Raw genomic sequence first — 16,123 nt, forward strand, 5'->3', positions numbered from 1 at the left:
AAGACAACACACATGCTAATGGAACAAAATGAGCCTACAACTAATACAAAAGAAAGCTCTTTCCTTAATAGTAATAACGTCATAAGTTATTTACATTCCAAGGGTGATGAACCACCCTTCCATCCAGATCTTCCAAATGATAAGCCCCTATACCTGCTACTGCCGTAATTCTATACGGCCTTTCCCAGTTAGGTCCTAATTTACCCCAAGCAGGATTCCTCGCTATTCCTTCCACTTTTCTTAACACCAAATCACCTGGTACCAAAGGTCTTGATTTAACTCCCTTGTCATATGTTTGCTTGAGTTTCTGTTAGTAGCTTCCCATCTTCACACTGGCTACTTCTCTTCTTTCTTCGATGGTATTCAAACTATCATGCAGCATGTCATGATTACTTATATCATTATACTGATCAGATTTCAAGGTCGGAAAGCCCGACTCCAACGGGATTACAGCTTCCATTCCATATGTCATTGAAAAGGGTGTCTCGCCTGTCGATCTTCGGGGCGTAGTACGATAAGCCCATAACACATGAGGCAACTCTTCGACCCATCTTCCTTTAGCATCGTCTAAACGCTTCTTTAATCCAGCCAAAATAACTTTATTTGTAGCTTCGACTTGACCATTTCCTTGAGGATAGGCCAGTGTTGAATATCCATTCCTTATTCCCATATCTGCGCAATACCGGCGAAAAGCTTTGCTATTAAATTGGAGTCCATTATCAGAAATCAAGGTATGTGGGACTCCAAAGTGAGTTATGATATTCTTCCAAATGAACTTTTTAGCATCCGCATCCCTGATTTTGGCTAATGGTTCAGCTTCCACCCACTTCGTAAAATAATCCGTGCCGACAATGAGCCATCTCCTATTACCAACTGCCCAAGGAAAAGGTCCGATGATATCCAAGCCCCACTTAGCAAAGGGCCATGGACTAGACAATGGATTTAAGGCACCCCCTGGTTGATGAATGTTTGGCGCAAACCTTTGACCCTGATCACACTTTCTTGCATACTCTTGGGAGGCCCTCTGCATGTTTAGCCACCAATACCCTTGAGTCATAGCTCTGTGGGCTAATGATCTTCCTGCAGTATGACTCCCACATATTCCTTCATGTAACTCTTCCAACAAGGGCTCCACAGCTTCGGGATGTACGCAGAGCAAATACGGCCTCAAGTAAGATCGTCTGTACAGTTTATACTCTTCCGACAGCCAATATCGGGGAGCACTTCTCCGTACCTTCTCGGCTACCCCTTTATCTTCAGGTAATATACCGTGCTGTAGGAAGGTTACAATCGGATCCATCCAGCTCGGGCCCATGTGAATGCTGTGAACCCTGACTGTCGAGATGCTTGTAAGACTAGAGGTCAACAAATCCTCTACCATCACTATCTGTGGCAACTTTGAGCCCAGCGATGTGGCTAACATGGCCAATGAGTCGGCATGAGCGTTTTGCCCTTTTGGAATTTGTCGTACTTGAAAACTTTTAAACATACCTAACACCCCTTTGACTCGTTCAAGATATTTCTTTATTCTCTCATCTCTTGCCTCGAACTCTCCATTAATTTGTTCAAAAACTAGTTTGGAATCACAATATAAGTCCATTATTTCTTCTCCTAGATGCCTAACCATTTGGGAGCCTGCCAAGAGAGCTTCATACTTGGCCTCATTGTTAGTGGTTATAAATCCAAGCCTCAATGACTTTTCCATAACTAACTTCTCGGGAGTAATTAACACAACTCCAATCTCGGCTCCCTTTCGATTTGACGCCCCATCCGTATAAACTTCCAAAGAAGGGACATTCCCAAGCCCAATAGTCATTACAGTCATCATCGCATCTTCTTGCTTAGTGTCACTTTCTGTGAATTCAACCATGAAATCGGCAAGAACCTGCCCTTTAATAGCCGTCTGGGGCATATACTTAACATCATAAGCTCCCAGCTTGATTCCCCATTTAGCTACGCAACCCGTGTAGTCAGATTTCCTCATGATAGCCTGCAGAGGCAACTGGGTGAGCACCACTATTGTGTGAGCTTGAAGATAATGGGGCAACTTCCTTGTAGCATGTACAACGACTAGAAGAGCTTTTTCCAAGGGTAAATATCGCCGCTCAGCCTCTTGTAAAGATTTGCTAATATAATATATCGGTTTTTGAACCCCGTCATCATTCCGTATTAGGACAAGACTTACAGCATAATTCGTGACGACTAGATAGGCATACAACACCTCTTCCTTTTTTGGCCTTGATAATATCGGTGGGTTCATCAAGTATTGTTTCAAATCTTCAAAAGCCAAGTTACACTCATCTATCCACTAGAAATCTTTCCATTTATGTAAAAGACGATAAAAAGGTCAGCACCTATCCGCAGACCTGGATATGAACCTATTCAAGGCTGCAAACATTCCAGCTAGCTTTTGCACCTCCTTAGGATTCCGAGGAGGATGCAACCCTAAGATGGCTTTGATTTGGTCATGATTAACTTCAATTCCCCGATGAGTTATCATATACCCGAGGAAATTTCCCGAGCCTACTTCGAAAGAGCACTTAGATGCATTTAAACGCAATTTATACTTCCTAAGTACTGAGAAAATTTCATGTAAGTCCTTCAAATGGTCTCCCGCCTTCTTACTTTTGATCACCATATCATCGATATATGCCTCCATATTACACCCTAACTGCGAATCAAACATTCTAGTCACCATCCGCTGATAAGTGGAGCCTGCGTTCTTAAGACCAAAGGGCATCACTCGATAATGATAATTGCCATTAGGAGCACGAAAAGTTGTCTTCTCCTGATCATTCAATGACATAGGGATTTGATGATAACCCTGAAAAGCATCCAAGAAACTTATCCTGGGATGCCCAACAGTTGCATCCACCAATTGATCAATTCTTGGGATAGGGAAAGGATCCTTTGGACATGCCTTGTTTAGGTCAGTGAAGTCAACACAAACTCTCCATTTGCCGTTCTTCTTTTTTACCACAATAGTGTTGGCCAACCACTCAAGATAAAAAATTTTCTTGATTGCCCCTGCTTGCTTTAGCTTGTTAACCTCCTGCTTAACTGCATCTGCATGCTCTTGGGACGCGCGCCGAGGAGGCTGCTTCTGGGGCATTGCGTTGGGACTAACATTCAAATGGTGGCAAATGAATTCTGGATCAATTCTTGGGACGTCATAGGTCGTCCACGCAAAAACATCAATGTTATTCTGCAGGAATTGAACTAACTCCTCCCTTTCTAGCTCTGGTAACTGTGATCCCACCTGAAAATATCTCTCCTTATCTTCCCCTATAAATATTTTGTCCAACTCCTTGGCAGAACCTCCATCCTTATCAACACCTACTTCCCGAGTAGATTTCTTTAATTGCTATAATGCTTCCGGTGTCGCCCTCGTTGATGAACCTTGGCTTGTTCTGATATTTGCAGACATCAGACACTGCCTAGCTACCAACTGGTACCATATAATATTTCCACATTTCCTCGAATAGGATATTTCACCATTACGAGCAAAGTTGACGAAACTGCCCCCATTGCATGGAGCCAAGGTCTAGCCAGAATAGCCGTGTAAGGTGAATATGCTATAACGACTATGAAGTTAACTTGGACTTCGGTACCCTCCACCTGTATAGGCAACCTAATCATCCCCCGTGGAATTACTTGTTTCCCGTCAAAGCCTACCAATGGGGAATCATATTTCTCCAAATCCTCTTCTCTCTACTTTAAACCATTAAATAAGTCGGGATACATGATTTCTGCACCACTTCCATTATCCACCAAGACTCGATTCACGTCGTATCCCCCGATACGAATAGTTACTACCAATGCATCATCATGGGGTTGATACGTGCCCTCTTTATCTTTATCAGAGAACCCCAATACCAGCGTCACCAAGAACCTCATTCTTTTAACCAGTTGGTTGTTTTCCTCCATGACTTTGTTTCCAAAACTGTTTTGCATGGACATGATCCGTGAAGGATCCCCGTCTTCTCTTCTCAACTGAGCCAAAATAACGTTAATGGTGCCTAAAGCTGGCTGAGGAGTATTTCCCCAATACATTCGCGTACCTTGTTGTCCCATTTGCCCGTTCGGTCTAGCCAAGAAGTGATTGATCTTCCCAGCTTTAGCTAATTGGTTCAGATGATCACGCAATGTCCGACAATTTTCTGTGGTATGTCCCTTGTCTTGATGATAATGACAATGAAGATTTTGATTCCTCGTGGATGCATTTCCACTCATCTTGTTGGGTGGTCTAAAGTACGGTTCATGCCGAATTTTCTCCAATATGTGATGTACAGGCTCCTTGAACAATGAATTAACCAAAGGAGTTTCGGCGGACATTGGATGACTTGGAAAATCTCGCTTAGGCCGACTGCCTTGAAACCCCACTCCCCAAAGATCTTTCTTCTCCAGATATACCTTCACTCCTTTGCTTTGAATCTGATCCTCTTCCACCCGTTTATATTTATCTATCCGGTCCATAAGCTGGCGCATATCTACAGCTGCTTTCATTGTCAAGGACTTTCTCAATCCATGCTCCGTGGGAAGCCCCACCTTAAAAGTTCTCACAGCCACACTTTCCACATCTCCGTCAATTTCATTATACATTTCCCAATATCGATCAGAATAAGTTTTGAGCGTTTCTCCTTCCCTCATGGCCATAGATAGTAGCACATCCAAGGGTTTTGGGATCCTACTACAAGTTATAAATCGTGCCCCGAATGCCCTAATCAATTCTTCAAAGGATGCTAGGGAACCTTCTACCAAAGCATCAAACCACCACATGGCTACTGGCCCCAAACTGAAGGGAAACACTCTACACATCAGCGCCTCATTATTCGAGTAGACAGCCATTTTTTGATTAAAATAACTGACGTGTTCTACAGGATCCGTCCTTCCATTGTAAATAGTAAATATAGGTTGAGAAAACCTGCGGGGGAGCTTTGCCCTATTTATCCTGGCCACAAAGGGGGATTTTGAAATTTGCCTCAAAGCTTTACCCATTGCATCGTTTCCATCATCGTAGTATGCTCTACTTTCTCCTTGCGTATCCTTCCGCTTCTTTGTCCTAACACCCGAAGAAGCACTCACACGGGCTTCATTGTGAGGAGACTCAAATGCTGGAAGTTCCCTTCCTCCAAATTTTGCTTCAGAATTGTCGTTGGAAGAGCAAGAAGAGCTCTTTCTTCCCCGCTTCTTACTATTTAAGCGCCTGCGTAAATAATCTATCTCAGACTGTATTTGTTGCAACACATCTTCGCGAGACATTTGCCCCTCAGTTGGTGATCGTTGCTCAGCCCCCTGACCGCTACGATGTGATTCCACCACCACCCCTGAAGTACGTCTCTTCCTTACTCCCCGTTGGAGACTTACATTTAAGTCTCTTCTTCGTCAACTTACTGATTCTTCCCTTTCTGGACTTGCCTCTGCCATATACCTCACTTTGTTGTTCCCACAGACGGCGCCAATTGTACGGACCAAAGGTCATATAAGCTAACTGCTACAATACGTTTTATGACTAGAGATCCGAATACAATGAATTCGTAGAGAGGGTAACAACAACAAAAGTCCCCCTTCTGTGTCTCTCCTCTCTTATTTATACCCTTTTCCCTTATTATCTCAGCCCTACAACTCTCCATCTACTCAATCCTTCCCCTGACACCTGTCCGTCGGTAATGGAGAAAAGCTCTAGCTCTGTGTTCTGTACTGTTCAAGTCATGTCTATATTAATGCAGCGGACAAAGCTGGTATTCCCTATTTAATGCAGCCAGAATAGTGGGTACAGGACATTCAATGCAACGCTCATAGTTATCCAACCCCACCCAGATATTTGCAATATGTCCCATACATCATCAATCTCTCCTTCTTCATTTACCCGACCATCCCACTTCATTCTCAGGTATATTTCTTTATTCTTCTCTGCCTATTATACCTTTCAGTATGTCTCCGGTCTTCAGCTCTTTGGATCCTCGGGTCTTCGGCTCTCACAATACCATAAATCAATGTTTTTAATTTTGGAATCTGTTAACTTTTTCCTTCATTATTTTTGTAGGATGATCATGGGTTAGTTATTAAGTTAGGATCAACCCTTCACTTGATCCGCTTATATCAGATGGAAAAAGGAAAAACCCACCACTTCACTCTCCAATATGCCTCCAATTGGCCAATGGTGGCGCCACGTTCAGGTTAGGGTATTCCCAGGAACACCCTGACCAGAAAAAAAAAATTATATATAATAATTAATTTTTTTTATTTGTTTACCCTTTAAAAAAAAAAATTAGGAACACCCTCAAATAAAAAAAATTATTTGTTCTACTTTCAAGCAAAAAAAAAAAAGCCTAAAAAAAATTTGAACTAAAATCTAAAAAAAAAAAAAATTATAACAGAGCAAGCCTATCAAGGAAAAAAAGCCCAACATCAATCGGTAAAGCAAACCCAATCTAAAGAAAAAAAAAAACAAGGTAAAGCAAACCCAATAGATTACAGATGGTAGCAAACCCACGGATTCTCAAAAAAAAAAAAAAAAAAAACCAAAACCCAATATACTGAAATCAAAAACCAATGGACGATGCAACCAAACACTAATAGATGTTGAAAGAAAGAAAGAAACCTAGCCTAAAGAAAAAAAACCTAACCCAATATACTAAAAGCTCTAGATCAGAGAAGGAGATCGCCAGATTGGACCTCAAACTCGAGCTCCAGAACGGCAAAACACATCAGATCGAAGATCGGTCTTCCTCGCCTTGATGTGCTTCCCGACGGTGCCTCCCTTTAGCCTCAGGCCTCCCTACTCCCTCAACCTCATGGTATTTCATCTCTGTCTCAGTCTCTCTCTCTTTATCTGAAGAATGAAAGTGAAATGAAATTATGAGCTTGCGCAATAGAGCTTGGATCGGGCATCAGAGATCAGAGATTGGTCCGATTGGATCAGAGCTTGCGACGCCAACGCTTGGCCTCAAATCCTTCCTCACCTCCGATGCCTTAACGTGCTGCCGCGACCTGCGACGCCGCCCCTCAAGCCTCCCTTAAGGTATTTTACACTTTACTCTCTCTCTTTTTCTCTCTTAAACTTTGGGTTTTGCTATGGAGTGTGGACTGTGGTCTGAGAGAGAAAGAGAGAGCTCTTAATTCTCTTGAACTGAGTTACTGAAAGTATGAAATGAGACTCTCTCTCTCTCTCTTTAAGTCTTTATCTGATTCTCTCTCTTTCTTTTTGAACTGATTCTCTCTCTTTAAGTCTTTATCATTATTCAATTTATTTGCCCCCCCCTTTTTTTTACTTTATCTTATCAGTTGAATCGTTGATGTGTCACTATGTTGGTCAGTTGGTGTTGGTAAGTTTGTCTTTTAGTGTATTGTGATTTGTGAATTTATTTGATTGGCTCCTCTTGTGTGAATCTTGTCTGTTGAGTGGGGGGTGGATGGGGCAATAGAGCCGTGTGGGGTGGGATATTTGAATTGGGGAAGTAAAGGCATGCAGAGGCAGGGGTGTGTGTGCACATGGGGTGTGTGCTAGTGTGTGCTAATGCACAGTGGAGTGTGTGCTAGACTCCTAGTAGTTAGTAAAAAAAATTAATAAAGCAACTAAACACCAATAATTAATAATTTAATTAACTAATACATTTTAAAAGACAAGCAAATTAAATTATGTTAGGCTAAACAAAAATTCATAATTTTATAATTATGAAACAACAATACAACAAATTATAGTTTATAAAAGACAAACAAATTAATGAAACAACTAAACAACAATAATTAATAATTTTATTAATATTTCAAATGAACTTATAGTTTATTGTTTATTCTTTTGCTAGAATTATGGAAAAATATTTGATAAGAAAACCATGTATCCAATGACCTGAAATAGACCGGAATGACCCGAAATTTTTTCCGAAGTGGAATAGGGTGGGTTACTGTTCCAGTTTGTTTGCTAGCATGGTATTTTCCGGCTGTTACAGCCGGAACAGAATGTAATTAATAATAATGAATCAAACCTAATTACCTTAAGGCTAAAAAGAAATAAGATTATGTAATTTGTGCTTCCTAAGGAACACCCTGAACAAAATTCCTGGAGCCGCCAATGCAATTGACAATTGGATCAAAACAAACCAGCTAAACTTCTTAGTCTTACTCAAAGCTGCTACTTCAATGAGCAATGGATTTGTAAAGGATTGCGATTTGCAATATATACGGTGATAAGAATGGTTGAGTGAGTAATGGATCTGGAATGTAGGGGCTTTATTAAGTTCGACTTATGTAGAGGTTGTAAGAGGATTGTTTATGTTAAAAACAGAGAAAATCAAAGCCTTAAAATCAACCAACTTGTGATCTTAGAGTGCTAAGGGAAGAATTAATATAGTGTAATGTTGCCATATAAAGGATTAGAGTTAAAATTCACTTAATAAAAATGATTAATATGTTTATTGTATTTAGAAACAATAGATGATTTTCAAAATGTAATATTTGTAACAATAATTAATATGTTTATTGTATTAAGAAATAATATGTTAAATGAACTTATAGTTTATCTTTTGTTCTCTTATTATTACTATGTACAAAATTGTAATAACGAAGCCACGTTAACCACAAGATTCATCTCCTATTCAAGATTCATTTTTTTACTGACTCCCTAAAAAATTCTTGGAGCTGCCATTGGTAGATTTGTTACATGCGTGTGTATTATTTTCATGTTATAATAGCTTTTTGTTATAAAGTTGGTAATTTAGGGAAAAAAAAGTAAAGTTAGTGATTTTACAAGCATTTAATGGGTTAAGTAGACACTTGGTGTTGGTTTAAGTTTTGTCATTTAGTTTAAAATATTTTTATAAAAAATAATGATAGTTACATAAAAATAAAAATATTATACAAATTTAACAAAATAAAATAATTACACCTACTCACATTGACAATTGATAATAAATTATTATGTAATGATTTCAAAATAAAAAATCTTGCAAAAGAAAATTGTAAAACTTTATGTATATGTGTGTGTGTGTGTTTTTTTTTTTGGTCAATTGCTTGATATATTTTAGTTCTCTATTTATTAAATTTTATTTAATTTAAGTTTCATAATGAACCAAAAATAAATTCATACAGCAGCCATGTTACATAAACTGCTTTAGATTGCATAATTAATACCACTTTTAAATCATTTGATGAAGCCTAATGTTACTATTAGTATTATTTTTTTAATGTTGAATTAACTCTCGAAGTCAAACACAAGCAAATTCAAAGCTGCGTACTTACCGACAGTGTGCTGTAAATGGAAATCGTGAGAAAAAAATATACTAACTTGGAATGAAGAAGTGGAACTAATAAGTAATAACTACCTCCATCGACGCATAAAAAAATTTAATATTTGAGCAGTCATTATCCTGAACATGCATCACATGCCGATAATGAGGCCAATTTATTCCTCGCGAAGGACACATAAAACTTAATTATCACGTGTTGTGAGAGAGAGAGAGAGAGAGCGAGAGAGAGAGAGAGAGAGAGAGAGCCCGGGCCATTTATAAAATCAGTGGCTAAAGAAAAAGTTTTAATAATTTACTATTCTTTCACAATCAAAATTTTCGTCTTTCTACTTTCGGGATTCTTAATCATATCTGAGAATGTGTTTGGATAGTGCGTCCACGTTTACGTCCACTTCTAGCGTCTGGGCTCCTTTTTTTTTTTTTTTTTTTTTTTCAACGTGTCTGTCACTGTTCATTGGCCATGAACAGTGATTTTAGGCCAATAAACAGTAATTTTTGGCATGAACAGTACTTTTTACACATTTAAAAATTATTTTACTACAGTATTTTCAGTTTTCAATTTTTAATTTTCAGCAATAAGTTCTATCCAAACACACTTGAATGTAAGTTTTCTTGGATATGCACGTCTTTTCTTGTGCATATCCAATGTAACTTTTTTTTTTTATTAAAATATTTTATGCAACTTTTAACTTTCCGTCCATATGCATGATCAAGGGGAGCATCCATATCGGTACGTAAATTTTTTTTTTTTCATTTGGTACATTTAAAACTTAGTTTTTTTTTTCTATTTTATTTATTTATTTTTACAAAATACATACATCAGTTTGTTTATTATATACATTTATTTAAATAAAATATTCATTTCTTTACATGGTAAACAGTGTAAAACATTCAAATAAAATATTATACACATTTCTTTACACGATGAGGTGAGTCAGAGGTAGATAGAAGAGAGAGAAAAAAAGAATAAAAAAGTCATTTACACGGTAAACAGTAACCGTGAATATATGTACCGTTAGTGTTCATATACACGGCCATGGTGTATATTTGCACATTTTACAACGACTGATATGGATGTTTTTTGAGTTAGAATGTGTAAAATTGGTACATTTTTTTTTTAGAAGATTATAGATAGACTGATATGGTTGCTATGTCATTTAATTTGTGTGTGTATATGTATATACATACACAAAAGTGGTTGTACCCTTATATATCTATTAACTATATAAAAAGCGGCTATGCTGCTACACTAACTTTTGGTTTAGTTAGTTCTTTTTTATTTTATTTTATTTTATTTTTATTTTTTTTTAGTTTTGAATAGTTGCAGTGCCACTTTGGTTTGTTGGAGTGGCACTGTAGTTGCAGTAACTAGAGCATTTTTTTTTCTAGTCTTCCGTTTGTATTTTTTTCTTTTAAATATTTATAAAAACCCACATATATATTGTTATATTGACACAATAAATTTCATAATATTTTTACAATTATTGAGGTGTCAATTTTTTATAAATCAAAATAAAATAATAAAATATGAAACTGTGACCAACCACAACTGAAAATAAAAATTTTGTGCTCTTTTTTCTATATATAAAAAGAGCGAATAGGCTCATGAATTATGTTATGAATAATATTTTTTGTTTAGTGATCCCCCCCCTTTTTTTCAAGTTCACCAACTTGGTTTGAGCTTTTTATTTATTTTAAAAGGACCTTTATATGTTTAATTTGTACTTGTAATGTAAGCTTACATTATATACATAGAAAAAGTAGCAAATATTTGGTTTGAGCAGTATTATGAACAGTATTATGAACAGTATTTTTGGTTTAGTGAGTTACCTCTTTCCTTTTTTTTTTTTTTTTTTTTAATTTTAAAATTTCTTCAAGTTCACCAACTTGGTTTGAGCTTTTTTTTTTTTTTTTTTTTTTTTTTTTTTTTTTTTTTTTTTTTCTTTTATAGGATTTTTATATGTTTACTTTCTACTTGTAATGTAAGCTTACATTGTATACTTTCTACTTGTAATGTAAGCTTACATTTTACACACACAAAAAGTAGCAAATATTATACACATTTGCAAAAAAAAAAAAAAAAATTGTACAAATTTTGCAAATGTGTACAACATTTGCCAATTTTTATGTGTTTACAATATTTTCAAAATTTCTGAGTTGTCAATTCTTTACAAGTTAAAATAAGATATAACAAAATTATAAAGGTATTATGAAAATGTTGCGTCATTTTGTTGTGTTTTTAGAAATTTTTTGTTGGTTTAATCAACTTTTTTGAGCCAAAATTCACTACTCTATATACATTTTTCATGGGTTGACTTTATATATATATATATATATATATATATATTTATATATATATTTTTCTTTACACACTATTTTAAGTAAAAGCACATAGTTTTACGCACAAAAACAAAAACTTAGGAAATTTTTTTTTTCATCCTTTATGTTTGGGGTAGTTTACCATTCTTCCTTAAACTTTAAAATCAAGCAATTTTTCCCTTAATATTTTGGAAAAGAGCGAATATGTCATATTGTTATTCTCTCAGTTAAACCCTAATGAAAACTTATGATTCTTAAAATATTTTATTGTATAATGTCTAAATTACTCCTACAAAATTTTAGCATCCTAAAAATTTTCTTTACGTATTTTGAGTTTTAAATTATAGAAATTCTTAGAAAGTTAGAATGATGATATTATGTGTTTTATTTTTATCTAAAGAATGTTGATTTTCTAGGTTTAAATTTTCAAAACTTATAATTTATCTAATAAAAAATTCGATGACACATGCCTTTTGTTATTTTTATTTATTTATTTATTTAAATTTCTTAGCAAAATTCAATTGTTTGTTGTTGGAAGATAATGATATTCGTTATCATTCTTAGAAGTTTTAGAGAGTAGATATATTGTCTTTAGCAAGTAGGTACTAAAAAACTATTGTACTTAAATAAATATTTATATGTTAAACAACTATCCTAACTTTGTGCTTGATCAAAATTTTTATGCGAATGAGATTAATTTTTACGACATAATTATCAAAATTCTTAACATTAATGTCTATTTTGATTAATGTAAATCTCTATATACTTTAAAAATCAAATGATTCATATATTTGTTTTGTGATACAAATAAAATCTAGAATTGACCTTAATTACTACTTTTTTTTTTCCATGGCGAGCACGTGCTGCCCTAACTAGTGTTCTTAATAAATACTTATTAAACAAGAGGTAAAGATCCTAATAGAAGATAGTGAGTAAGTATATATTAAGTAGATCCAACGGTCAAAAAAAGATCCTCATTAATGTTAATGTCCTAATTGATCTCATTTATTATGTCTTATTTAATACATTCTATACTTATTTCTAAGCCCAAAAAATTTATACAGTTGACTCTTTCTCCCTCCACTCCACGTCTCTCTCTCTCTCTCTCTCTCTCTATCTCCTCCATGGCTCTTCTACCTCCACGGTTAGGTCCCCGGTAGCAAAAAAAAAAAAAAGAGCCACAGATGGTGCAGATTCAATCTATTGCTTTTGAATCTGCACAATTTATTGCAGACACAAAAATATTAAAAGAGAGCAACTCTTGTTTAGTCATTTTTTAACATCAAAATAAAATATTAATTGGGAACTCTAACAACCATTGACCACTTAATTTTCCAGATTGTATAAGGATTTGAAAGTTTTCCAAACACAAATACAATACCACATGTGGTTTCCGTTTTACATGCTTTTGTTTTTTATGCTCTTTCATTGATCTGTCTGCCACTTTGATATGATAAATTAATCAAAATAAAAGAAAGCAAGCAACATTATTAACTCGATCTATTAACCACGTCAAAGTTGAAAACTTGTCCATTTGGCTTTTTAAGAACAAGAGCTATGGACAACACTGCTGACAACACCGGCCTACCATAGTACTCCAAGAAATGCCTTGATGATTTATCAATGGATACATTGTTTGTTTATTTGAGTTGTCAATCATTCTACAATCTATTGCTTGTTTAATATTTTTTTTGTCTGCAATAGATTGTGCAGATTCAAGCAATATATTGAATCTGCACCATCTACGGCTTTTTTTTGTTGCTACTGGAGACCTGACCGTGGAGGAGATAGAGAGAAAAAACGTGCAAAGAGAAAGAGAGAGAGAGATGTGCAATGGAGAGAGAAAGAGTCAGCCGTATAAGTATATAATGTATTAAATAGGAGATAATAAATGAGATCAATTAGAATTCTAGCATTAATGAGGATTTTTTTTTAACCATTGAATTTACTTAAATCCAATGGTTTAAAAAATATGTAACTTGAACCTATCTTTTATATATATATATATATTGAAAAAGATTTGAATAATTAAGATTAGAAAATATTATAAATTCTATTTTAGTTTTATATATCTTAATTTTTTTAACAATAATTATCATATATAAATTTTAAAAATTTTATGATTTTGGTCACAAATTTTTTTAGGCCCAACATAATTAGACTTTGGACAAAATTTGACAACAAATTTCATCGTAGTCCTATATACTTTTTTCATATTTGTGTGTTCTAATAAGTAATACTGTTTCCTAAAAAAAAAAAAAACTTGATTGTAGTCTTGTAGACTAAGATTACAATTTCACTCAATATATTTTTTTTCTTGAATGTGAATTTTGACAAATTTACTATTAGATTACATTTTTTTTATATCCTCCATACTTGCAAAATTTTAAGAGGGTAAAAAATCAATAATTATGTCATCAATCAAATGTTTAAATTTTGAGTTTTGTAGTTTCAAATTATACATAAAAAATAAGTTTATAGATCGAATAGTAAATAATATCCGATTGATATGAAATTTGACATGTGTTTTAAGAATATAAAGAACATGCAATTCAATGGTTAGATTTTCAAAATATGTAACCATGTTAATTTTTTCAGTGAGAGTTGTAGTCTTAGGTTACAACTAATTAAGTTTGTAACCAAAATTTGTCCTCAAACTTTTGTCCCCTTAACAATATATTAGATCTTTTTTTAAAAAAAGGCTCAAGAAAGTTTTTGAAAGAGATGTAGCTTACAGCATTGATAATGAAAGACTATCATGCAACGAATTCAAAATTTTTAAAAAAAAAATCTTAAAAGGAAAATGTCAAATTTTATATATTTGAGTTTTTTTTTGGGTCAATATTTGAAATTCTCTTTTTATTAAATTTTGTATAATTTAAGTTTCTTAATAACCACCCAAGCAAAAATTCTTGGAGCTACCACTAATGAGTTGAACAAGATAGATTTAAACACATTTGATGTCAAACTCTATAAAAAAATTTAACGAATACAAGAGCATATTTTACAATAAAAAATTTAAATTGAGAAAAATAAATATTGTCTCTATAACAATTAGACCAATTACTTTTTTAAAAAAAAAGTATCATTGGACAAACTCAAATATTTGGGGGGCCAACTCTTATTTTTGTAAGCTAAATTTTCACAATATTAAAATAATTTTATATATAATAAGGATTTTTCAAAATTTTGGGGGGCCGTGGCCCCCCGCCCATGTACGCAGCTTCACCCATACATACACCACGCATGCTAGTGACGTTAATTATTCTCAAGGGGGTTCAAATGTTCTTCAGGGGTTCCCCTAACTTGATAAAAAAAATATTTATACATAAAACATTTTTTTATTAGTTTAATTTACCTTTAAAATAGTTTTGCACATCTTGACTTAAATCTTGCACAATCTGACACAAATTAGTCTAGCCCAAAACCAAACTGTATGTTTTTAGACCCCTTGAAACACAACCAGATTAATCTAGTTAATTAGCCAAGTGATTACTAAGTCAAATTAAATAGATCTAGGTTAACACAAATATATCATATCATTGTAAAGTACGGAAAATTAAGAACACAACGATATGATAACCCAGGAAAACCAAACCGGTAAAAAACCTAGGGAGGATTTAACCTAGCTATCATTAAGGTAAAACAAATCCACTATGAAAGAATTGAAATTTACACAATAGCGACTTAGATCACTAACATCTTATTGCTATCTCGAGTAGGAAACTTACTACCATGACCACGTGACAGTTTCGAGTCCACATACTACTTCTTTCTCAGATTCACAGCAAGTATAAATACTCCCACTTGTGTATCTTTAAGCTGTTAATGCAGCAACTGAATGATCATCAAGTTCTTGACATAATCTTGATTCTTGATAACCCTAAGTATATGTGAAGGCAAATACCTCTAGATCTCACAAGAGATTCATATACACAGCATAAACAACAACTGCAACAACCTCTAAAACGTGGTTAGGGTTTTCCCTTTTATACCTAGGACAAAACATAAAATCTTATACGGCAAACCGAGCTTGAGCTGAGTTGGAAAAAATTCTGTAGAGAAACAATCTGCACGAGTTTCGATTGATCGAGTCTAATTTTCGATCGATCGAGTTAGGCAGATTTACACAGTAAATCCTACAGTGCACTTGATTCCAACTTTACACAGAAACATACTTTGAGCAAGTTTAAAAATAAGACTAAACGTTTTGATCATGGTTTGCCAACATTACAAAATGAAGTTTTAATACATTTAAACCTAAAGTCTTAGAACCCAACACAAACAACAATATAGAATAGCCCATCCCAAAACCAACCAATAAATAGATCACAAATCTCTCTCTCTCTCTCTCTCTCTCTCTTTCTCTCTCTCTCTCTCTCTCTATCTCTATCAATACCTCTAACTCTAAGAGTAAAAAGTGACTGTTTGTAAGTTTTCTTTTTTATTATAAATTTATATATTATTTGTGTGAGTGTGTATCTGATACTGAATGTGCACTTGTATAATATAAATATAATTTAATAATTATTAAATATAAAGGGTTTGTTATATAT

The 16,123-nt window shown here is 34.5% G+C and overlaps 2 protein-coding genes across 2 annotated transcripts; both read right to left on the reverse strand.

Annotated features, from left to right (window-relative positions):
* Positions 1 to 310: 310 nt before the first annotated feature.
* On the reverse strand, positions 311 to 2,260 carry LOC142635980 (uncharacterized). The gene has a single exon (XM_075810029.1). The coding sequence runs from the start codon at positions 2,258 to 2,260 to the stop codon at positions 311 to 313; it is 1,950 nt and encodes a 649-aa protein (XP_075666144.1).
* A 1,451-nt stretch (positions 2,261 to 3,711) lies between these two features.
* LOC142635994 (uncharacterized) lies at positions 3,712 to 5,262 on the reverse strand. Its single transcript, XM_075810051.1, has one exon. The coding sequence runs from the start codon at positions 5,260 to 5,262 to the stop codon at positions 3,712 to 3,714; it is 1,551 nt and encodes a 516-aa protein (XP_075666166.1).
* Between the last annotated feature and the right edge of the window lie 10,861 nt (positions 5,263 to 16,123).

This window comes from Castanea sativa, chromosome 1 (assembly GCF_040712315.1).
Source record: "Castanea sativa cultivar Marrone di Chiusa Pesio chromosome 1, ASM4071231v1".
NCBI lineage: Eukaryota > Viridiplantae > Streptophyta > Magnoliopsida > Fagales > Fagaceae > Castanea > Castanea sativa.

What these genes read in the sequence shown, in the direction of transcription:
- LOC142635980 (XM_075810029.1), bottom strand. Translation starts at nt 2,260, where the DNA reads ATGAACCCACCGATATTATCAAGGCCAAAAAAGGAAGAGGTGTTGTAT.
- LOC142635994 (XM_075810051.1), bottom strand. Translation starts at nt 5,262, where the DNA reads ATGTCTCGCGAAGATGTGTTGCAACAAATACAGTCTGAGATAGATTAT.